The sequence below is a fragment of the Rhynchophorus ferrugineus genome, unplaced genomic scaffold (assembly GCF_030347505.1).
Source record: "Rhynchophorus ferrugineus isolate W39M unplaced genomic scaffold, kcgeb_rfMv2 rfM3, whole genome shotgun sequence".
Taxonomy (NCBI): Eukaryota; Metazoa; Arthropoda; class Insecta; order Coleoptera; family Curculionidae; genus Rhynchophorus; species Rhynchophorus ferrugineus.
The window spans coordinates 38,001,578-38,027,451 of NW_027472582.1; the positions used below are offsets into that span (position 1 = coordinate 38,001,578).

Below are 25,874 nucleotides of genomic sequence, written 5' to 3' on the forward strand. Positions count from 1 at the left end.
TATTGTTTGATTTGAAAAAGGCTGCTGCTGAAGAATATCGTGCACTTTTAGAGGGAAAATACCTACCACACGAATTAAGCAAAAAGTTTTCGACAAAGTATTGCCATGTTGCCAGAAAGATAGGAAAAAGTTGTAAAAAATTATGGAAAATATTTATATGGCTAGTCTTTTATATTTGTTTTATTGAAAACCAAAATAAACTTATAAAATACTTTTATTTCTATATAATTTTACATGAGATATAAAATATATCAAGTACCTTAAATGTCTATAAAAGTGCTAGTATCGGTAAGATCACTTTTATAAAATTATGAAAAATATCAGTCCAAATTAGATTTGCTGTTTCATTCACATTTCAAAAATCACATGAATCAATTTTACAAATAAAATGTTAATTTAAATAATTCAGACTGAATTTATCATAAAAATTGCACGGTAAAAATTTGAATAAATATTATTCAATATATTTGTGATAAACAATCCTACATCTTCTGGTAAAAATATCAAAAAATGAACTAACCAAAGGACATCATCTATAAATACGGGCAGTGTATAATCACAAAACTGTTTCATTTTTTAGGAATTATTGTCATGATAAATATACCAAGATGCTACCATTTATGTATAACTAGTTTTAGGTTTATATTCAAGCCATTTGGTGACTGGAATAAATTAAATTATTTGGCTGCGGGGCTGGTCCTTTCTTACTTCTTGGTGGGGCCATTGGCGGAAAATGTTGCATATTGCTAAGTTTTTTCTCGCCCTTTTCTGCCTTTTCACCACGATTTTTAAACCACTCTCTAATTTTACCACCAACTTGGTAGAAATGAAAGTATAGTAGGAATAATATTAAAAATGCTACTAAAAAAGACACTATCGTAATGACAATTGCTGATACAGGGCTGTAGCTTTCTTCTGGGCGTGGTATTTCTGGAGCAAATGTGCTTGATTGCGGTATCAACTCATTGTAATCATCATCATCTTCTTCTTCTACTGGTATAATTGGTTCGGTAGGTACCAGCATTGGTTGATCGGTAGATTTTCCAGATATTGTTATATCAGCACAAGCACGAAATTCTTCCTGTGGCCCACATCCTACCGCACCTGTGCCATTGGGGCAATTTCCCCAATTATTGCCTAAAAATAATATAGATAAAAATATATTTTAATGTTTTATTTTATTGTTCAAAAACTAATTAATAGAGAGACAGAGTTGCAAAAAATGTTATATTAATATGAAATCAAAACTTCAAGAAATCTGGGATCAATCTTAAGTTATACATAATAGTATCTTTACTTAAATAATTAATGATCAAAATATTGAGTGAGTATATAATCCAACACTTTACCTTTTCATAATCAAATCAAATAGTCTATATGAAATATAATAAATTGTCATTATAATAACATAAATAAGGACCAAAAAGGAAAAGTCCTTTTGCGGAGATTTTGTGACTGGCATTGAAAAGTGGATCAATCGCGACAGATCCAGGTGCAAAAAATTATGGGTTAGCCCACTACATCGATATGTAACCGGAATATTCATGGCCATAAAATCTAGGTGTTAATTAGCAAGATGCAATGTATTATAAATGCTAAAATCGAATGAAACTACAGATGTCCACCGACGTCAAATGAACAAATGAGACGACGTATTGTTACAAAAAAAAGACCATATATAGCGAGTGAAAGACGCAAAGTTGACAGGTAAAATCCGTCTTAATGCATGACAACGCTTTGACACAGGTTGCAAGAGTTTTCATTACGCAATTATAATATATTATTTTATTTTATGTACTTCATTTTATAATGTATTTTAAATACAATAAATAATTTACAATACATTTATCCACATAAAGCAAAATATTAAATTTGGTATATTCTTATACGAATATCAAGCTACATTTATTAAAAAATTTTATTTGAATGTATTTTTAAAGTATTTTTAAAATATAATTATTGTTTAGAATATTATTAAGTGTACAAAGAGGTTTTCACTCGCAAAATAAGACGCAAACAATACATTACATGCCGTGAGATCAATATCGATAATATATAACACATACAATATATAAATAACATATAACAACTGGTGAATTCTATAATTATGATTCTGTTTTCAACTAAAAGCGAATAAATAAGAGTTACCATAAGTTATCCGTTACACGATTTTTTTTAGCATTTTACTTTAATTTTAAAACATCTTTTCATTCTTTCACTATAATAGAAGTTATCTTAGATAAGTTAGATCTTAATCTTACGTCATGAGCGAAATTTTTTTTATAACATCTTTATTAGATACGCTTAGTACAATCTTAATTTACAATTAATTTATTACTACTTTTCCTATGTACTTGGATTAATTAACAAGCAAGACGAGTGCGAGAAAATACATCAATATGTATTCCTCAATTATAAAATTATAATTATTTATTAATTATTAACTTATAGCTATAGTTTACACTAAATGTATACACTTTATATAAGTTCGTATGGTTTTGTTCGTTTCAATCTCCTGACATCCTGCGCGCTGTCCAGCAGTTGTATTGCTTCCACGTTAGTATGATTTAGTGAACTTCTTTCGTGTTTCAGGCGAAATCTTGGATAACTTCGCAAATCCATTTGATTTCCAGGTCATCATGCAGTTCTTCATTAGTTACATAGCGATAGGCATTGGTAATCAATCGAAGAACCTTGTTTTGACAGAGTTGTATGACTAGTTGATTTGAATTTTTAGTGCAACCCCATATTTGCACCCCATAGGTCCAAATTGGCTTTATAATTGTATTATAGATCAACCTCTTTGATTTTAGATCAAGTTGAGAGTATCTTCCGACTAACCAGTATAGTTGTTTTATTTTGGTTCTAATGTGTTTTGCTTTTTGTCTAACGTGATGCTTCCAATTTAATCTACCGTCAAGATGGATTCCAAGGTATTTAGCTGATTCTGCTTGAGGAATCGGGCATCCATTGAGTGATATAATTAAGTTTTTATTATTTCGCCTCAATGCAAAATTAACGTGGACAGATTTGGAGCTATTAAGTTGAATTTTCCAATCTTTCGTCCATTTGTAGATTTTTTTGACTACCACTTGCACTTTTTCTATTGCCCTAGGCAGAGATATATCTTTTGCCATAATAATTGTGTCATCAGCAATGGTTCCAAGAAGTGTTTCTTTTGTTGTTGGAATGTCAGCAGTGTAGAGCAGATACAGGAGAGGTCCTAAGACGTTACCTTGTGGAACTCCAGCCGAGATATTTTTAAATGTCGAGAACGCCATTTCGTGCTCTAAATTAATTATACTCTAAATTTTCTTCCGAATAAATATGACTCAAGCAATTGACAATGGTTACGCGGTAACAATTTGCTCATCTTACAGATTAATCCCAAATGCCAAACCCGATCAAAAGCTTGTGAGACATCCAGGAATATTGCAGGGCAGTATTTCTTTTCCTCAAACGCTCTTTCAATAGCCGCAGTTACTCTGTGCACTTGATCGATTGTTGAATGGTGATTTTGAAAACCAAATTTAAATATCAGTTTCTCAAAAAGCTTTGATATTGCAGGTAGTAGCGAAATAGGTCTGTAAGATTCGACTTATTCTGCAGGTTTGTCAGGTTTTTTGAGCATAATTATTTGTGCCACTTTAAAGCATTCCGAGACATGCTTTAGCCTTAAACAGGCATTAAATATATATATCAACATGAATAATGAGCGAAAATATGAAAAAATACTTTTAAGTTTGGCTCCAATAACAATTCGGTAATAAATTGATGGTTTTTAACTTTCAGCATATTTCAAGTTAATTGGCAAATTTGTTAATAAGTGACCAATTTTAAGAATACCAATTTTAAGCTTTTTCTAAATGTAGATTTTAATGTAATATTCATCCAATGTTTATTTTGGATTTTGGAGTTAATATAGCGAATTAGGTTGTCTTCCTCGCCGCAGCAATACTATGAGAGTTATCAACCATTAAATGGAGGTAAACCCTGCATACAAGCGAGTTGTTGCATCTTTGATATACTCCACACTATCTATTGGGTATACATTAGGAAGTTCATTAAATTGGGATTGCACAGAAATTGTTAATGCGAGATAGTAGATAGGGATCTTGATTAACGCACTCCAAGTGCTGGTTTAGTAATCACACGTTTATTTGCAATTAAAGCATGTTTGAAGTTGTGTGCTTAGTAGTTAGTGTATTCACCCACTATAAGATACCTCAGTATTAATTTGATAAAGAAATATAGTGAAACGATGCTGAACATCAAAACTCACGCTTGCTGTTTCAATGAAGCAAAGCGTGTATGTTTTTCAGTTATCCAATTAAAATCCGCACAATTTTATACATAAACATTCAGTCATTGTAGGCCCATACTTCACTTAATTTCGAAAAAATTGCACTACCTTTCTTACAAAAATCAATTAAAGTTTAACCTTCAAATAAAATATTAAATTTATATTTATTTAAATATATATTCAAATTTTATTTTTATTGAAAAATTATAAAATTATATATGATTATATTTTAAGAAAATCTTACGTTGAAAAAATTGATGATGAATAAAAGTTTTTCAGAAGTGTTGACGAAATAATTTAGATAGTTTCAAGGAGAATTTGGGTTGGAACCCAAAAATATATATGACTTTGGTAAAAATAAGCAAAATCTTGCTAAAAATGTAAGGATTTTAGTGCACATTAAATAGTGTAATTTCCCACTAAGTACTTGTATAAACCGTGCAAGATTCTCTAATGCAGATTTATACGCTTTCATATATTTCTTTAAATTATAGTAAATCAGAAACGGCATCATTTAATAAGGAACTATTTGTTTTGCATGCTTAATTATATTTTATATTTTCAATAGTTGTAGCCTGTTGTTGTTGATATTGTTGACTTTGATATATTACAGTTATTTAAGGCCGGAAAATAATTAATATTGCAAATTCATTCAGCAAATTACATGGCGTATGACATATCATGAACACTTCTGTGACCATATCCATATTATTCGATTTCCATCGTTTTCCAATATACAATACTTAAACATTGAATTTGTAAAAAAATTGTTTCAAAATGAATTCGCAGTACATTTTTCGATAGATTAGTAGTTTTTAAAATTATATAATTATTACCTGCAATATATCTCCACTGAAGCACGCAATGTTTGCAGGTTTTTTTAGGTAGGCGATATTTAATTTCGTAAACTTTGTTTCCTTCCTTGGGGAAATATCGACGGCCTTGATGATCAACATCAGCTTGCGGTTTAATAAGTTTTAAAACGTTTTGATCCAAACATTCTTGTGTGGCAGTTTTATAATCTAATAAATGAACATATAAGACATTAATGCGACATAATTAACTTAAATTTATATTATCTTACCCGGACAAAGAGCAAATTCGAAATAACCAAAATGGTTTGCTGTAAGTTCTACTCTGATGTTGATAATTCCGCCAACTCCATATTTTCTGACAATTACTCCTTGTCCGAAAACACCCCCGTATTCGTGAGCTCTAGGTTTCCTAAAATAAAACATAATTGTTAACATTTTTCCTTATCAACTCGGTAATTCTGGTTGCATGCCAAACAAGATCATTTAATATATAAATGCATCAGCTGTTTTCTTTTTAAATAATTCTAGGCAACTTCAAATAACCTTTGTTTGTATTTATAAAATATACCTTACTTATCTACTTATGAATATAAAAGTAATTTAGGTTTAAACAGGTATAAATACTGTTATGAAATAATCAATCATCTTTAATTAAATAATTGAATTATCTACTATTTGTGTATCAGTTAGTGTTAACAGTTTTTATTTTTAATAATGTTTAATTTTTCAATTTATTTTTAATTATTTAAATTTTTTTGTATTATTTTTAATTTCACTTAACTTCGATCTTATTATTTCAATGTATGCATCTCATCATTATAGTGGTTTTCAAAAGTAAGAGTTACTTGCAATACATCTCTCTGCATAATATATGCTCCTTTGTTAGAAATATTTTTGAAAAAACTTCTTTGAGAAATAAATTCGGAAGGAGATACTATTGGCAAATAAACTGAATGTTGAAATAATTCAAGAAAGTTATTTAATTCACTGAATTTAAATATAGTATTTGGAGCTACATAGGTGTTTTATTTTGATAGGAAATAGTTTTTTTCTTTTGTAAACGGGATATTTTTTCATGGCCTCTTTTGATACAAAATCACATATCCTGATAATATAAACGCCCAAATTGTTTCACTGTGAAACAAAAGTAATAATGATACAAGGAAACTGTAAGGAAATAAGAATGAAGAAAAATGGTATAAGTTAAGAACTATGAAAAATATCTACAAAAAAAAACACGAAAAAGGGAAATATATAGAAAGTAACAAAATAAAAAAATACTATAGAAAGTCATATAAATTCAGAAGCAGATAAAGGAAAATTTATAACCAACAGTTAATTTATCAGCTAATTATTATTTTTATTGTTCTCAAATTATTATATTTAATATCCATAAATAGGTAACGCGATGACGACTAACGTTTAATAATCGTATTTTATCGTCTCCATTTTAAAATTACCATATTAAATATTAAATTACTATTAATTAATTAAGTTCTTTTAAGTTTAAGGAATTAATCTAAGAAAACCCAACTGAGTCTGCAATTGGTACTGGAAAGCTGACATTTTGTAATAACATTTTTTAATAGTTTTGTGAACGCTTGACCTATTTTTGTTTGAACTCACACTATGTTCATACGCCAGGAGTTAAATACTAAATTAAAAACCACATGGAACAATTTTGAAAAGGTTAAATACAAATAGATGGTGGATGTAAGTTATGGAATTTGAAAGGGTTTTAAAATACAAAAACTATTAACTTATATTGAAAAACTATTTTATTTTATGGAAAGAAGAGACGGCTTATTGAACGGCGGTAGTAAACGAAATTGAGGATTTAAATCTATTCAGACATAAACAGAATTGCCTACGTGTAGATGTCTCACTCACTACCCCAATACACAGTTTCTGTTATATTGTCCGTTAACGTGTGTTATAATATGTATAGGTGTCACATAAGTTAAACTGAAAAAAAACCGGTGGACCATTTCCTTTTGTAAATTATTACTACAATCGGCCCAACTCTCAAGCGGACCAGGATTAAAAGCGAGAAAGATTTTGATGCAAGTTTGGTGGGACTGAGGAGGAATCATATATTACGAGCATCAAATCCTTAATTCGAATCTGTCTGAAAGAAGCAATCGATGAGAAGCTGTAAACTTTAGCCGTTCGGACAGGATTGTGATTCATCAGGACAACGCCAGACAACACATCTAAGACTCGCGAAGCTCCTTATGAATCCACCAATTCCAAGAAAAGCCCGAGAGAGAACAACTAATATTTCAGTTTTTTGGACAAGAAGAAGGCAACAAGGGAAACAATCAAATACTAGTAGACCACAGGAGCGCCACTAATACAACCCAAAATTCCTATATTTTTATCTCAGTGATATGTCAATAGCTTACTTACTTAGAGTCCCAAGGGTCGCCACAGACCCCACATTTTCCTTCATTCTTCACCCACTGTCTAGTAAATCCACCGCAATATAACTCGTGATCGTTGTAATTATGCGGCGTATCGAAACCATATCGCCAAGCAGACGCTCGAGATGGCGGCTCTATAAGGCGTCCATGACCTTCAACTCGATCCAAAAACGTTAAAATCACCACAGCGAACGTTACAAAACATCCGAGTTCCATATCCTAAAAAAATAAAAAATATTTTAATGATTACACAAGCATACCACAGTGTTTGATTACTAATATATTTTTAAACGTTTAATAAACTATTATATCCAGAATGCGTTACCGTATGTAGGTTCTATAATTATTCATATATTAAAAAAAGTTATTTTGAATTAATATGTGCTCAAAAAAGTTTGTTGACACATGTGGGTGGAGATACAACCATATTTAAAAATTTCAGGGTTTTCGTAATCAAATATTTTTAACACTCACTTCCTACTACCAATATATATTAAAACAAGTCGAACCTTTTATTTAACTAACTTTTGACAAAATAATCAATTATAAATATTATTACATATTCTTATTATTTTGATATGATACATTAAAAAATTGATGTCAATGAATTTATATTTTCAAGAAACACACAATACCATTTTGTCATGAGTATTCTAATTTCCTCAATTAATTTAAATGAGTTTCAAACAATGCTAATTATTACTTCATTTGTTAATTAATATGGATAGATATTGAAGGTATTTGACATCAAAACTTAAAGAGCTTCAAGGGCTTTAATAAAAATAACATGTTGATGACTATCATTTAAAATACATTTATGGAAAACAAAATTAATGATCTAGCGCTCATTGTTCATTATACACCTACATTTGTAAGAACAGTTACTTGGTTGAAAAAATGGTAAAAATGTCTCAAAGATTTTCATAAAATTTTAACTACTTTAAAAATCGAGTAACTCGCTGAACATAATAATTCACTGATTGATATATATGGTATTTGACTTCAACACTAATTTGTAAATCTCTCAAAAATTTAAAGACAAAATTGGATATTAATTAGCTCATGGGTTCTATAGTAAAAATTAAAATTAAAGTGTAAGTTGCTTGTCTATCCTGATCTGAATCTCAGCGATTAATATATGTTGACAGAGCTCAGATAATGGTAAAATCAAATGTAAATAGGTTCTAATTCACTTAAGTCAATCATAAACAAGTAATCAAGATTTAAAGCATATAATTTCAACACAAAATTCATAATTGTATATTGTTATAAACCGAGACATTTCTTAGATGTGAGAACAGGAAATCCTATCATCCAGTCTCTTCCTCAAAATAGAATGAAATCTGACAAATAGAATTAATGATGTAACCAAGAATAAATTTAACTAAGCCAATAGTATATTACCTTTATCAGACCTATAAAGACTACATTAATACGATAAAATGAAAGAGAAACGTTTGTGCAAGAACTGCCTACATTCTACCTAACATGACTGTTTTTATTCAATACTGTTTCTAAATTCCTTACAGTAATTTCACCTCGAAATATTAGTTATTAAATTAAACGTGTGCAGCAATCAATATTTACTATATGCAATATTTTTAATTGGCAGAAACAGTAATAACTGAAGTAATTGTAGGTAGTTTTACATACGATATAGATAATACACGATAAGACAAAGACAACAACAATTTTCGTAATATTAGAATTTCTACAGGTTAGAGAAAATGAACAACCTCATTTTTCACCGATGAGAAATACATTAATTGTTCTAATTAATCCATTGCTTAAGTAATGCAAGTCTCATTTTACCAACTAGGGGTTTATCTGGACTGGACCTACTATTTCACGTGGGCTCCGAACCACAGTACACAGCATTAAACCTACCGACTGGCGATGGACCAACTTAGAAATCTTTTTGATCTTAGGTCAAATTCGGAGTATCTTCCGACTAACCAATATAGTTGTTTGACGATATTTAACATGATATTTCCGATTTAATCTACCATCGGAACGGATGCATGGAAATGGTGAAATGGCTCTCAAGTGATATACATACATATAATACAAATTACATATAATACTCGTAAAGGAATTTATATTTCAAGTTTCCTTTTTACAAAGTACAATTGACTTGGACTGAATTCGTAGTCTGTTTACTGACATAGCCGGAGTGGTTTTCCTTTGTCAAAATTTAGATCCGTCCCTATGCAGGATTGGAACCTGCAGCTATGGTAGCAGTATGAAAACCGTCCAGTAACTTTAACTATTTCTGGTACCATATCCATAGAAAAAATGTACACCATTAATTCAAATATAATTAAAAGTAAGTAAGTGATTAAGATTATGTTATAATATTTTAAGTAAATGTTATTTCAATGTGTAATACAGTTAAAGAAACACATAATATTTAAAAACTTATTTAAATTAATATAAACATACATCACTTCCCTTTGAAATAAAACATTTGAGAGGAATTTTACAGATTTGCAGAAAGGGTTTTGGTTGTTTTAGTATAACTGAGACTAGCACTAATAGAAACTGATTTAATCGAAACAAATACGATAAATTAGTGTAAATAATGAACTCTGCATTAAAAGAAATGGGAATCTTGGGATCTTACAACATGGCAACGCAGCCAAAATTATTTTTGGTCGCACATTTTGTCATTGATTTTCTCGCTTTGGAAATGCATATGAAATCTAATTGAAAATATAGTTTGATGCTACAAAAAAGTACCTCGGAACATGGTAGAAGGAGATTTAAAGTAATTAAAATAATGAAACATGAAAAAATCTATTCCAAATCTAATAAAACTTAAACTGTAATTCGTTGTTAGTACACATAATCACAGGAAAAAAATATATCATCTTCAAATAAAACCAACAGCCACTATCACTGATATCAAAAAAATAGATAAAAATTATATAAGTATAGAAAAGACAATTAAATAATATTCAATGCTCATTGTGGAAATTTTAAATTTAAGTTCGATCTGTAGTCCAAGATCTCGATAGATTTTCAAGAAGCAATGTATTAGAATTTGCTAGTAAACCTAATATTTTGAGTACCAAAGGTCCTCAAATTAATTAGCAAAATTGTTACTAAAGATAATATTTATTATTTTTGGACGTTCCTCTAATTAAAAAAGCAATATAGATAGAAGATATAACATATAAGTTGTTGCGCTTGCTTAACACGTTTATTATTCACCACATGGCAATGCATCTACAAAAAGTTACAGTTTAGTGACAGCGGTATGAGTGGTGGTGGTATGTTTAACTCTTTCAGAGGTGAATTGAATTAGCACCAAAATTTTATATTTTGACTTCATTATACTTTTTCTTGTAGAATTCCTGTAGTAGATATGTCAATAAGTCCTTAAAATCAACATAATCTAGACCAAATTGAGTCACTCAGATCTTGATATAGTGAGTATCTGCTACGAATATTTCAACGATGTTTTATTGTATACCAAAAAGCATACATGTGCCTTTAAAATAAAAAACCGCTTACTGAAAATTCACCTTTATTGAAATCCGCTGTAAATAATAAATTAAATTAAATAAATTCAATAAATTAAACATTTTCTGGAATTCTCAGATATAATTACCAAAGGGGTGCAATAACATACTATACATTAAAATTAATAAGAGAATAATCAATCAACAAACCAATAAACGTTAACTTATATTTCCTAACTACATATTCGACCAAAACCCGTAGTTATTAGTGCATATCAATTATACTAATGCAGGCAGATTAAATACTAATCTCCAACTTTCAGTGCGGAATATATATTGATGCAAACAATAAAAAGTGGTAGGGGGGGCACTGCATTGATATGCTCTATGATATTATTTTTTATTAAAATTAAAGTTGTATTAATATGGAAGAATTTATTAAGTAACATATACAATGTTAATAATCAAGTAAAAGTGGAACGTAAGTAATTTGACTCAAGAATATAAGAGACCATTCTAAACCGTTGTCGCAAGTAGGTTATCTAATATACAAACCAACGATAAATGTGACGGGAGCTGAAAACCAGTAACAAAGGCCGTTCAGTTCTTTTTTACAAGTTTTCGTTCGTTTATTAACGGTACGCTATCGGTACAAAGTTAATACCACTTCCACACAGTCTTGCCAAACCAATTCGCATATGTATGTTTTTATATTGAATACCGAATATATAAAGTTTCATTATTAACTTTCATTATTATATATATATATATATATATATATATATATATATATATAAATATATATATATATATATATATATATATATATATATATATATTATATATGTTATATTTATCTTTCCACTGTTTCATTTTAATTAAATCTAAAAAAATATATCCAGCGAAAAACTGTTATTTTTTTTTTCATATATATTTTAAACTTTTTTTTTACCAACCAGGGTTTATCTGGACTGAACCTACTACTTAACGTGGGCTCCGAACCATGTTCCTCGTCATTAAGCCTCCCGACTGGAGAGTGACCAACTTAGAAATCATCCCAGAAAACATCCGGTCTTACCCAGTCTGGTTACTGGCGTGACTGGGATAATTTTCGTTGTCGGATTTTACACTCTTGCCTAAGACAATCACAAATATTAAACAATCACAAACATAAATTTACGACCATGCCTCGGCATACGGTTGCTCGGTAAACGTTATGCGTTCCATATGTAAACGGATTATTAATTTGCAGCTTTATTGTACACCTTTCAAAGCAATTCTTCCTGAACCCACCATTTATAGCAACGTTTTTACTATTTTCGAAACGATTTTTTGAACGAAACTGAAAAATGTCTTCAATCAACTTAAAACGATGTTCTCCAAATAGTTAAATTTTTATCAGAAAGTCGCGATGGGTGGGGAGTAGTATTCTGGCCTATTGAGACTAATAGCTTTGATCATCAAATAAGGTTTCTTATTGACAACCCAACAAAAGTTAAATCATAGTACAACCTATACATTTTCTAGCATTTTGCTGTTTATAGATCGCAGTCGTATATAAAAATCTTATCTACCATTTAAAATTATTACTAAAAAAATATTCAACTAATAAAGTGATATGCAAGTGATAAATCAGTAATGCTATGTTATGGTTATATCTACTAGTATTAAACATATTATAACAACAATAGCGCAATTTTATATAATATATATAATACTATACAACATAAAATTGATACAATACATCTTCTTCACCAATTCTCACATAAAAAGGCTTTCTATAGATGTGAACAAAATAATTATATTACCACTAATACATAGATATGTAATTAAAGTATAGCCGTTATCACTAAAACATCCTTCATCAGACGAAATTAAAAGTAAAAACATAAGCGTATTATAAAAATATTAAATTGTTTGTATTTAAGCAATTAAATACAACTATGCATAATATTTAGTTTTGTATATTAAATTAACTTTAATCACGTCCAACCACTTGATTTTTTTAGTGACTGGAACTATTGCTTAACCTGACAAGACTGATAGATGCCGCCTTGGTTGACGCAGTGGTAAACGGACGCTCCTGCTCTTGCGAGTTCGAATCCTGCTGGGCATGGTCGTAAATTTATATTTGTGATTATCCTTAGGCAAGAGTGCAAAATCCGACAAGGAAAATGATCCCAGTGACACCAGTAACCAGGCTTGGTAAGAACGGATGTCTTCTGGGATTATTTCTAAGTTGGTCACTCGGCAGTCGGTAGGCTTAATGCCGTAGGACCGTGTTTCGGAGCCTACGTTAAACTGTAGGTCCAGTCCAGATAAACCCTCGTTGGTAAAAAGGAGACTTTAAAATATAAAAAAGACCGATAAATAATAAGATAGAAATAGTAATAGATAATACTAAACTTCTTCTTATCTATGTATACACAATATTTATATATTAATAAAGTTATTAATATATAAATATTGTGTATACGTTAGGTGTTCATATTATTTTGTTTATACCCTGTATGTCATAAAATATATTCATTTAAATTATATGATTAAAGTAACTAACTTATAAGTATAAATGGCTACCGTTTGCTTTTAAGTAATAGTGTAGTGTCTAGTGTGAATAGTTTCCAACGGAATCCTCTTCTATTTTGATAGCCAAACATTTGCCAATTTCTTGAGTCGTGTTGAAGGTGGAAATGTATTTCTATCTATCTGCTCTAAAACTCCCCATAATGGTTCAATTATATTGAGGTATGGCGATTATGCTGACTAGGTAAGATATTCGATGATATTCTGATGCTCCTCAAACCAAGACTGACCGCCTTTGGGTGAGTACATGAGCGCATTATCATCTTGAAATAGGATAGTGTTATAACGAAGCCTTCCCCATGCCTAACTTTATCAAGCAGATAGTCTGGATTGTAGGCTTCTTTTGGGATTCTCTATACATAAACTCGGTCATTTGTAGGAAACACTATAAACGATGATGCATCAGACCAATCCGCATTTTTCCATTCATCAATCTTCCTGGTTTAATGACCGTTTTCACCACTTATTTGGCAGCTTAGCGTTGGTTTTCAGTAGCCATTTCATATACCACTATTATATGCATAGCGTTCATATTATTTTAGTAACTTAAAAAATACTGGGCTATGCTCTTACACTACTTTCAGTAAAAGAGAAATTAAGATACCTTAGATAAAAGAGATCTTTCCAAAATCAAAAAATCCAGGTAATAAGCAGTAATATTTGTCAGCTCTAAAACATTCTTCGTACCCACATTAACAACGGAACTCCTGAATCACTTCGTTGGAATTTCTACTTGGAAAACATTCTTGGAAGATCATTTTTAAAATAGTTTCAGTAGTTTTAGTATACTAATTTTATATACAGATATTTACACACCAAATGTGATATCTAGGCATCATGAAAAATAATAATAAATTATAATTGCTTAAAAATAAAAGTGGCGCGTCCGCGTTTGCTTCAAACCAGTTTCACGATCAAGAACGAACTGTGTCCGTGATAATGACCTTGTTAAGAAAAGTAACACACTTCCTAAGTGTGACGTGAAGAATTAATTCTTATCTATAATATATGTAGTCTGAATTAATATTATTGACATTGTAATATTTAAATTTATTATATTTATAATATGTTTATAAAGTATGTAGGGCGCATATAGAGGACAGATAAAATAACATGAATATCATGCAATATAGTATATATCATTACATATTAGCAACACTGCTTATGTGTTAATAATGAGATACGTAGGTATTGCTCAGCTTACATGTCAAATGTTGTAGGTTATATTTCAGTGTATTATACGCCTTGATCTGCCACAGTTAAAACAAGCGATTGATGAAATGTGAACTCTTAGACTGAAATTGTTGGTATTCTATTAGCGGGTGCACCTGTGACGCAAACAGCTGGATTGTTTAACATTTCACGAGTGATAATGACACGAACGGTAATGACATTATATACAAAACATGGTAAAATATCATCGTCGAAGAGGGATAGTGAGTGAAATCCAAAGTTAACTGACAGAGAATGACGAACATTGGATTATAGCTAGACAACATAAAACTAGCACCACAAAAGTGACAGCAGAACTCAATATTGCTGCGATTACAGAACTCTTTATAAGGTAAACCAGAGTTAAGCTGCTAAAGAGGTGGTGGAACGATCATAAGACCCGGACACTTGATGATTGGAAGAACATGGTGTGGTCGGATGAATCATCGTTTACATTGTTTACAACAAACGGTCGGGCTTATATATGGGAAACTTCAAAATGCACCTATGATCTGGACTCTATGTTTCCTACAGACAAGCATGAGATATTCAGCTGATCTTCTCATTTACGTTACTTGCCAAATTAATGCGAATTAATCTCATCTCTATATCCTTAATAATAGTATAATTAAGTTCTTACTATGACTGGCGTATTGGTGCCAAACACCGCCATATACTCCTCATATACACCACAGCCGAAAAGATTCAATTTGGGTTTGAAGAGCACTTAATATCGTCAAACAGGCCAGCACAATCGCCAGACTTGCACATAACTGAACTGTTATGGGGAGTTTTAGAGCAAAGAGTCGGGAGCAGATTTCCATCTCCAACATTATTATATCTGTTTTGCTACTAGAATGAGACAACATTGGAGACTGGAGATTCATATAACAGACTCAATACCTTATTACTAAATAAATATTGTGTACCATTTTGTCTATATACAGAGTCGGTCATCAGTGCCTGAAGTCTAACATGACTTGACATTGACAGTTATATTACAACAATCGATAAATAATTGGTATATTTATTAAATAGTATGCATGGAATTATTTCCAAAAAAAGCTACAAGCAATTGACTGATTGACTACCAAGCCACTATTCTCTTCTCCATTGTTCTTCTATATTGAGATCTATTCTGTGATGGTATTCTCCAACATGTTTTAGGTCTAAAATTACTACAGTTAACCATTTCGTTCACTCTTTTTTATTTTCCACCATATTCTTATACCATCCTCTCTTCTTATGTCTGAACAATATAGGATAGATAGAGCAATATTATTTTTTATAATATATATAATTGCAATTTACTGAAAGGAAATATTTGAATAATTTAAAATCTACAGCGTAATTATATTCCGGGAGAAAGTATACGCACCAAAAAAAAAATTTAGCTACATGTTTATTTTAAATTATTAAATTCAGCACATTTCTAATCTTGATGATCCACTTCTTGTTTACTCCAGATGTTACAGAAGATGTTTAAAAGTCACACCGTGCCTTCCTTTATCGAATATTGACCTTATTCAAGTCCTTCGTGTTAAATGAAGCAGACACAAAGAACGACAATAATTGATTATTTATAGTCGAAATTTATATTCCAACACCATACCGCCGGGGTCCGTATTAAGACGCAGGGTCGTCAAAATAGCAATGGTATGACCTTTTATTAATTTAGTTTCTCTATTTACACAACCCGTTCACTTATATAATTAACACTAAAAATATGTTTATAGCTAAACGTGGACAGCATGTTATATTGTATAGTGAATATAATTTTTATATATTGTCATACAAATTAAATAGAAATCTAAAATCTAATGAAGATTTTACTTACTTAAAAAAAGGAATATTAAATTATAAACTAATTATTTTATACAATTTTTAATTTGCTTTCTTTAATTTGTATAGCTATAGTGAGTTATTATAGTTAAAATAAAATATATAACATATTTAAATAAATATATAATTAAAACACTCAAAATAAAGTCACTTTTATTAATACTGACCCTAATGATAGTAAGGACCTAAAAGAAGTAAAATAAGTGTTTCTTAAATTGAAAACTGTAGAAACCGATATAAATTGGAAAATGCTAAGTATAAATGTAAACAACAGTTACACAACATAACCTAACCTTAAATTAGATAATTTTAATATTCATGTACATAAAATAACGTAGCTAATATAATAAAAACATAATCATGGAAACCTAAAAATTAAATTTTTTAAATGCATAACTTTTATTATTTGCGTTAAAAAGATCTGTTACCGAAGTCAAACACCTTTAAAAACTTACGGTGAAAAAAATATGTTTTTATGTTTTTTGTCGGTATATTAGTGTTTCATCTACAGATGACGTCCACTGTTAAATATGCCCAGCTTTATTCCTTTATTAGTTGGAGGATCTCTGTGCGAAAATTTCGATTACTTAGCAACAGGAGCGATCTTCTGAAATCACCGCTTACTGATTAATTCAGTAGATGTTAGCGGCTGAAATTAATAATTTATTATTCAGTAGTAAAATTCGAACTATACTTTGATTTTAGGATAATTATTTCATGAATCATTTTGTTACTGACTAAATCGTTCTAGAATTAAAATAGACAAAAATATATGAATCATTAATAAACTTATCATAGAATATACTTCATCTATTAACTGAATATAGCTAAGAATTTTGTTATTTCTCTATCGATAAATTTAATTAAAACTTTCATATAATGTCCTATCTACTATGATATCCATCTATTAATTATTCTTTTAACTAGGATTATCGCATCACGTTATCATTGGCATCATAACTGAATATAATATATATGGAACTATCAACCATTATAGCCAATCGCTATCAATTTCAATGTATTTTCGAGTCCGCTCTGAAATATTCATCCTTCCTAACAATCCATTTCAAGCGGATTTGCCACCCAAAAAGTTTTAATAGGAATTAAACCTAACAATAATAAAATAAATCAATGCTTAAAAGCTCCTGAATTTGATTTAATAATTGCTAGGCCCTCCGGAAAGGTGTTTCAAAATAACATTTATATTTGGTGACATTTTAAGGCTAAACTACATTCATAGCACTTGAAAAGCGCAAAAAATTATGATTCCCACACCTGGGAAAAAATAGAAGACGTTTTTTCCTGTCGTCCTGTCACAGGTTAATTGAAAAGTCCCAGACCTGACACATAGATGGAACTACTAGAATTAAATCCATATGTTTTTTAGTTAGTCCTAACCGTCAAAAGATGCGCGTATAAATCTGACAGCTGTCGGATCATTAGTTTGTGAATTATAGCATTTTGAATGAAGTAACTTTTGTTATTGTGAAAAAAATGGATAAAAAGGAATTTCGCGTGTTGATAAAATATTGCTTTTTGAAGGGTAAAAATACAGTTGAAGCAAAAACTTGCCTTGATGCCGAGTTTCCGGACACTGCCCCAGGAAAATCAACCATCAAGGATTGGTATGCTAAGTTTAGACGTGGTAAAATGAACACCGAGGACGGTGAACATAGTGAACGCCCAAAAGAGGTTGTTACCGACGCAAACATTAAAAAAATCCACAAAATGATTTTGAATGACCGTAAATTGAAATTGAATGAAACAGCAGACACTTTGAAGATATCAACTAAACGTGTACATCATATCATTCCCGAATATTTAGGTATGAGAAAGCTCTGTGCAAATGTCTTGGGTGCCGCGCAAGCTCACTTTTGACCAAAAACAACGACGAGTTGAAGATTCCGAGCAGTGTTTCGAGTTGATCAAGCGCAATAAACCCGAGTTTTTGCGTCGACACGTGACAATGGATGAAACATGGCATCATTTCACTCCGAAGTCCAATCGAGAGTCATCCGAGTGGACTGCACACGATGAACCCGCTCCAAAGCATGAGAAAATGCAACAGTCGGCTGGCTAAGGCTACGACGTCTGTATTTTGGGATGCGCATGGAATAATTTTCGTTTACTACCTTGAAAAACTAAGGACCATCAACAGCGACTATTACATAGCGTTATTGGACCGTTTGAAGGACGAAATCACCGAATACCGACCGCATTTGAAGAAAAAGAATGTGCTGCTTCATCAAGACAATGCACCGTGTCGCAAGTCAGTGAAAACTATGGTAAAAATCCATGAATTGGGCTTCGAATTGCTTCCTCATCCACCGTATTCTCCAGATTTGGCCCCCAGTAACAATTTCCTCTTCTCCGATCTCAAAAAATGCTCGCTGGGAAGAAATTTTCGTCGAATGAAGAGGTGATCGCCGAAACTAAGACCTATTTTATTACAAAAATGGTATCGAAAAGTTGGAGGGTTACTATAATCAGTGTATTACTATATCAGTGGAATTATGTTGAATAAAAAAACTAATTTTGCCTAAAAAATGTGTTTTACTATGGTAGGCCGGAGACTTTTCAATTGACTCCAAAATTTTTGAGAGACTATACATCAACAAATTTAAAATAATTACAGAAGGAAGAAATACTATTGAAATAGAGGAAGGAAGGAACAATAGAGGAAATTACAGATTGGACAACCAAATAAATAAAAACTTTAATGATAAAAATATTGCTCTGTTATATCTCTCGATATATCTCAAGTTTTTGATAAGTGTGGCACTCTTCTGCCAAACTCGTACTTCAGCCTACTGAAATCGTACCTCACATAGAGACAGTTTATTCTGAACAGGGTGGCTACTATATTCAACTACATATATTGAGGTGTTAGAGAGGGCAGTTCTTAACTCATATTATACTTATTATATACATCTGAACCGCATCATCTCACGAAGATCCAATATCAGACACCAGGAATCTCCAACATCATCTCAACAAAATCCCATTGTTGTTGAAAACATAGCGTATTAAGACGCAACAGTAAATACTAATTATTATAGATTTCGCAAGAATTTTAAATAACTAAAAATGTATTTAAATCAACTGAGCTTGGAATGGAATAACTTTAACTTAGATTAAACATATATTAACAAAACCTAAACAACTTGTTCTAAAACTGAACCAGATATATTAGCCTATAGAGCACAAATCAAATTTAATCTTAGATAAACAGGTATCGCTGTAATAAGTAAATAATTACTGCTATAAGTATGATATCGAACTTGAGGGGTTCTAAAATAACGCGCTGAACATTTTTTTAAGACTAATATGTATAGATGATGGTTCGCAAATAAAAATTCTTTAAAAAAATGTTCAGCGCGATAACTTTCTGTAGTAGTACATGTAAAAATAAACTAAAATAGAATCAAAACGTGATTAAGTAATTCTACAATTTGGTACTTTCGGCCACATATTCATCATTGACAATGGTCCGAAAGCAGAAACTTCTCATCACATGAAGATTCTAAAAACTAAATCGATGCATCTATAACTTCAAAATATTAAGCTTTGTTGGTGCGAGTGTGAAAATTGGATAAAATAGCTTGGCGGCTATGAACAATAATTCGAATAAGATTCAATTGCTTCACTGCAAATTATTAAGTATTAAGTAAAAAGTGTATTTTTTAAATGTAATAATTTCTTAATAAATCTTAAGGAATCTATTTTCGCTTTTTGCTAACATATATTCGAAAATAAAACAAAACAAAAAATGCTTTACTTTTATGTAGATAGAAAGTATACCTATTAAGAAATAAATCGCAAATAAAAACTGGTAAAGTGTATAAATGAAAAGAAAAATGAAAAGTGCACAATAACCATTAAATTAATTTAACCATTAAATGGTCAATTTTTCGCCTATTTTTTAATTTATATTCCTAATAAAAAATGTTCCTTATAAAAAACTCAAGTTCTCAATTGATTTGGCGTTTAACTTTATTACTCGTATTACCTCGCCATGTTGTTCAAGATGTTGTTAACCAATATCTATTTATCGAGTAAAATGTATGCGTACATACATCTATTACGAAATTATGAAATGTATATCATAAACTTTATTTTACTTATTATATAACAAGGTATTGAAAATTCCAACACGGTGCACGATATGGTGAATTATAAGCGAAGGATAAAATATCTAAAAAATTGTTTTTTATTAATTATATTGTGGTTCCGTTCCAGTGTATATTATTTAGTCAAACTAGTTTCAATAAAATGGCGATTCCCTTAATTTAATTTTTCAACAAATTTTCGATTATTTGTAAATTATAAAGTATATGAGTTGTTAAGTAAATGTATTTAATACTAATACTAATATTAATACTAATCCAAGGTATGGACGACATCGACCAAGATCATATAATGGTACATATTGTTAAAATAAATGATATTTTATTAAATTTTTATTTCATTATTTTATTTTCATGAGAATGTTGAAATATGTAAAAGCTAAAATAAACTAGAAGTCAAAGATAAAAGCAGCAACAGTGCGACGTTTTGACGTCTTAAATTGAAATGATTTGAATTGAGTGCAACTTTGGATATGCTATAGTTATAACTGTTTCATCACAAACCTAAATTTACGACCATGCCCCAAGAGGATTCGAACCTGCGACTATCGCAACAGTAGGTGGACCGTCCTGTCGCCTTTACCAACCAAACCGGCTAGGAATGATATTAATATGACTGGTATTGTGCAGACAATACTGTACAAGTTAGTATTATGAAGAGTACATGCTACTAGATGGAAAATAAAGTTACAAGATCTAGATATACAAGAAACATTTAGAGCGCATTGGTGGTGTGAAACATCAAATTCAAAGGAATTAACAATAATACTATGTGAATATACATAATTGAATATATATATATATATATATATATATATATATATATATATATATATATATATATATTGAATACTTCAATATTGAAATCAATACAATTGATCTTCAATAGTCATCGTCTGGATTGAATGCAAAAAAAGAATATGTTTTGCGAGAATCAGTGAACACCCGTTTTCATACATTTTTCTATATTCTATTCAGTCAGCACGTGAAGTTTCTTCCAAGTTTTTCTCATTTTGAAATGAGATTTATATTCAAAATTTTGCGTGTAATTCTTATAAAATAGAGTGCGGAATGTGTTGTTATTGTTATCTCGTATCCTTGAAACCAAATTTAGTAGAAAGCTAACAGCGCTGTCCAATGCTGTTATATTTTATATATTCTACATTTTCATTGACACCACCTATTAACTATCAAAATAAAAATAATCAGCCCTTTGAAGGTTATAAACATAATATAACAGTGTTGTTACATCTGTAACGATAAGTTTCATAGAATTTTTATTGTAAATAGTAATTGGTATATTATAAATTCATAAGCATATGTTCAGTTACGAAAATACGAGAATGATTCATCAGTTCCTATATAACTCCTTAAACGGTAATTGGGACATTATGATCCATTATGACCATCGGTAAGATCCATAAGCAGCCTATATTCTGGAAAATACAACTTAATAACTTTCTATATGTGTAGAAAATTCAGAAATCTAATTATATCACTTGAGAAACACCAATTCTTCAAACAGAATCAGATCCATCTCTATGGACACTTATCTCCATAAAATCATTTTCGACAAAAAGTTATCAAACAGCAATTAGATTAGCAACAGACTAGACTCAAAATTAAACAAATCTGGCAACCACCAGTAACCACGACTAACCAGTCGGCGTGTATGTAGTTGGAATTCTCCTAGCTGGGCCTCACATCAAAGAGACTGATTAATCTTATTAATTATAAAAAAGTTTTAAAAATTTGAAAGGCTCTATTATCTTCAAGATTAAAACGACTTATATTCCAAAACTGCCAAAACAAAGTTATCCAATTAATTACATATGCTTAGCGCTACATAACCAAGGAACTGTACGATGACCTCAAAGTCATCAAATCAATCAGTCAATAAATCCACGAATTTATCCAAGATTTCACGTGGAAACAATGCAACTACTAGAGAATGTTCAAGAAATCTAAAAATTGAAACGAACCAAACCACACGAACTTGTACTACTAACAGATACTACAAACCTGTGTTATCATTATCTATGTAAGAGAAAACATTATATTTGCATGTATATCAGTATTAACCGCCTTGTTAGATTTGATAAAAAAGTCTAGTTCCTGTAAATAGTTGTTTTTCACGCGTAAATTTAAATATTGGACGTATATTTACCAATACAACCACTATATCCCGTCTTTGTACAATAAAAAATTTGCCATTCTTTTTTAAATCAAAAACCCATAAAAATGACACTCCCTCATACAAAAAAATCAATATAGATAAAAACAAAAACCTTCTCTTTTGTGCTAAACAACTTTTTAATTATAGAACGACCTTAACTGATATCTCGCATTTCAATTTTGAGATCATATCACCGCACTTCCTTTTACATGCGTTATTATCTTGTATTTATTTTTAAGGTAGTGTAGCTTACATAATTTTAGACTAACAATGTATTTAATAATCATCTTAAAATAATTATTAAAGAATAATTTAGAAAACATACGTAATTCAACATTTCTTAAAGAATGTTTATTTCATTAAATTATTAAAAATTATTTCAACTCGTTGCCAACTTACTTACAACTTGTGCTTAAAATAACTTAAACTATATATTAGGTACTTGCATGTACTATAAGCAACTATTGAATAACCTAACTTAACGTTCATAACCTAAGGTTCAAAATTCGACATTTTCGACATTCAATATTTTTGTTGTTTGATTTACAGAAATCTATTTCCGAAGTTCATAAAATACTTTTAGACACATTTGGTTATACTGCTCCGCCCATCCCAATTGTCGGTTTAGCTTCAACGATTTGAAAGTAGTAATTATGATATCAATGCAATGAATTGCAAGACGTATTGGACAGAAATCCAGCTCAGACTCTCAAAGGAGTTTCACATAACTTATCAGTTAAAGAATAAATTGTCTTAGTTGTTTGGAGATGCGATAGGAAAGATCCAAAAGGAGGTGAAATGGTTAACACACGCTTTGACTAAAAATCATCTGTGGCCAACGTGTTATTATTACTAGAGAAACATAAAAGAAGGCAGAAAATGTGGCGTATGATGACAGGTAATGAAAAGAGTATCTACTACAACAATCCCAAGCGCAAAATTCATGGGTTAGACTAGAAGAGCGATTTATATAGACATGGAAGCGCAATGTTCATTGCGTACTATTTTGCAAGATATTAAAACGAACTGTTACTGCAAATGTTTGTCAAAAACGTCAATTAGACAATTTGAACCGAAATCTTCCTCTTACATCACAACACGCGGCCACGCATTGCGAGAGTTGTAAAGAATAGTCTCTCTTGCAGCTTAAATATATTCTCCAACCCTATTTAGGGTTTGTTACTGTTTCGAAATGTTTTGAAAAGAAATCGACCATTGAATAGTCTCAACATATATGACACGATTTCTAATTTAAAATTAAATTCCACTCAAAACAATTAAAAGTAGTTGACTCTAAAAAGACATGTAATTTTTAAATCCTTTGCAGAAACAGTTATATATTTTTAATTTATTTATAATATCAGTTTAGTGTTACAACCTAATATTTGACAAAAATTTATATATTATATATCTTATATTTAACTAAAAGTCCAATCATAAATTTATTCTATGAAATTTTAGTGATTTATTTTAACTATAAAATCATTTCAGCATTGTTAAATATTTACATCACTATCGCAATGGTTTTGATAAAGTTTCTTAGAAATATTTTGTGCGATGAGTCAGTTATTAAAAAAGTTGGTTTAAACACAACCCAATTGAAATAGGCAAATAACCTTTAATTCGTAATAAAAATGAGTAAACGCATTCGTCATTCGTTTATTTTTCAATATATCACTCCTTTGTAGTACATACTTTATGGCGCCGACATTGTTTGTGTGACACTATAATAATGTTATCGCCGATCACAATTAACATGATCCAAAAAATATTGCTAATTGTATTTCATAAATATTATGACAACAAAGTGTTACCTCCAAAAATATATTCCTGGCAAAACAACTCTTATTAGCTATTCAATTCCTTTTATTTCATTTTCTTACAGAGTAAGTAGTTCAAGAATTATCTAAATTATTAACAATAGAGAAATGTCTAAAAAGTCTTGGAAACAATAAACAAAGAAAACAAATCGGTTCCCTTACGAATTGAAATCCAGGTGTTTAAAATCAGATCAAAAACCTGTATACTACAATAACTCCAAGCGTAGAAAAATAAGTTATATAGATAGGTTATGATTCAATTTACATTCGTTACATATACAAAAAATTAATTTTACTAGAACAAAATCATTAAATATTTTGTATTACTACTATAAAAATTCATTGTAATTGCGTTTCAAAAATAACTTAGTGACAGTTATAAAAAAGGTAATAAACGTTTTGTATTAAAATCTAATATTTTTTATAATTTTTTCTTATATTAAATTGGTGTTGATCGAATATCTAAAACAAATAACATAAAATATTTCCTAAAATATATCTATAATAATAAAAAAAATAAGTAACTATTTCACAATTTAATTTAAAATATATTCAAACAATTCCAACATCTAATTCTGTAGAAAAACATATAAATTAATGTTGTTTTTGTTTACATTATGACTGTCTTTAATATTGTATTATAGCACTATTTCACCATTCCTTTAAACAAATCTACTTGTTCCACTTTTACAACTGCTCAATGTTCTGCTTTTTATATACCACTACGATTAACAATACTAACGTCTATATCTCTAAAATTGCCACTTAACAATATTCGACTGTATTATGTATTACCGATTTTTACCGATAATTACTTTAAAGTATTTTCCAACAAAGTATGGTTAGATTTTACATTTTATAACCTGTCATTTTGATGAAATAATAAACAAATCTTTTTCTCAACACTCCCAGGATGTCAAATTAAGAAAAATTAAAAGAATATTTGGTTTGATATTTCTTGTATAATTAAAATAACGCTGTTATAAATCTTACTTCCACACATACAAACTTTTTTTGTGCATATAATCATTATATTTGTTGTTTATAATTATTAATTTTCAATTACAGATTTGAAATATGAAACGTCTGGTTTTATTTTATTCAATGCC

At 30.1% G+C, this 25,874-nt stretch overlaps 1 protein-coding gene across 1 annotated transcript in view; it reads right to left on the reverse strand.

The window, feature by feature from the left end:
- Positions 1-504: 504 nt before the first annotated feature.
- LOC143192558 (uncharacterized) overlaps positions 505-25,874 on the reverse strand; it is a 39,054-nt gene continuing 13,684 nt past the window's right edge. The window contains exons 2-5 of the mRNA XM_076397971.1: positions 7,528-7,760; positions 5,388-5,527; positions 5,140-5,325; positions 505-1,137 (exon numbers count right to left, since the gene is read on the reverse strand). Coding sequence (XP_076254086.1) covers positions 647-1,137; positions 5,140-5,325; positions 5,388-5,527; positions 7,528-7,757 — 1,047 coding nt within the window. The 5' untranslated portion in view covers positions 7,758-7,760 and the 3' untranslated portion in view covers positions 505-646. The remainder of the gene's footprint in view (positions 1,138-5,139; positions 5,326-5,387; positions 5,528-7,527; positions 7,761-25,874) is intronic.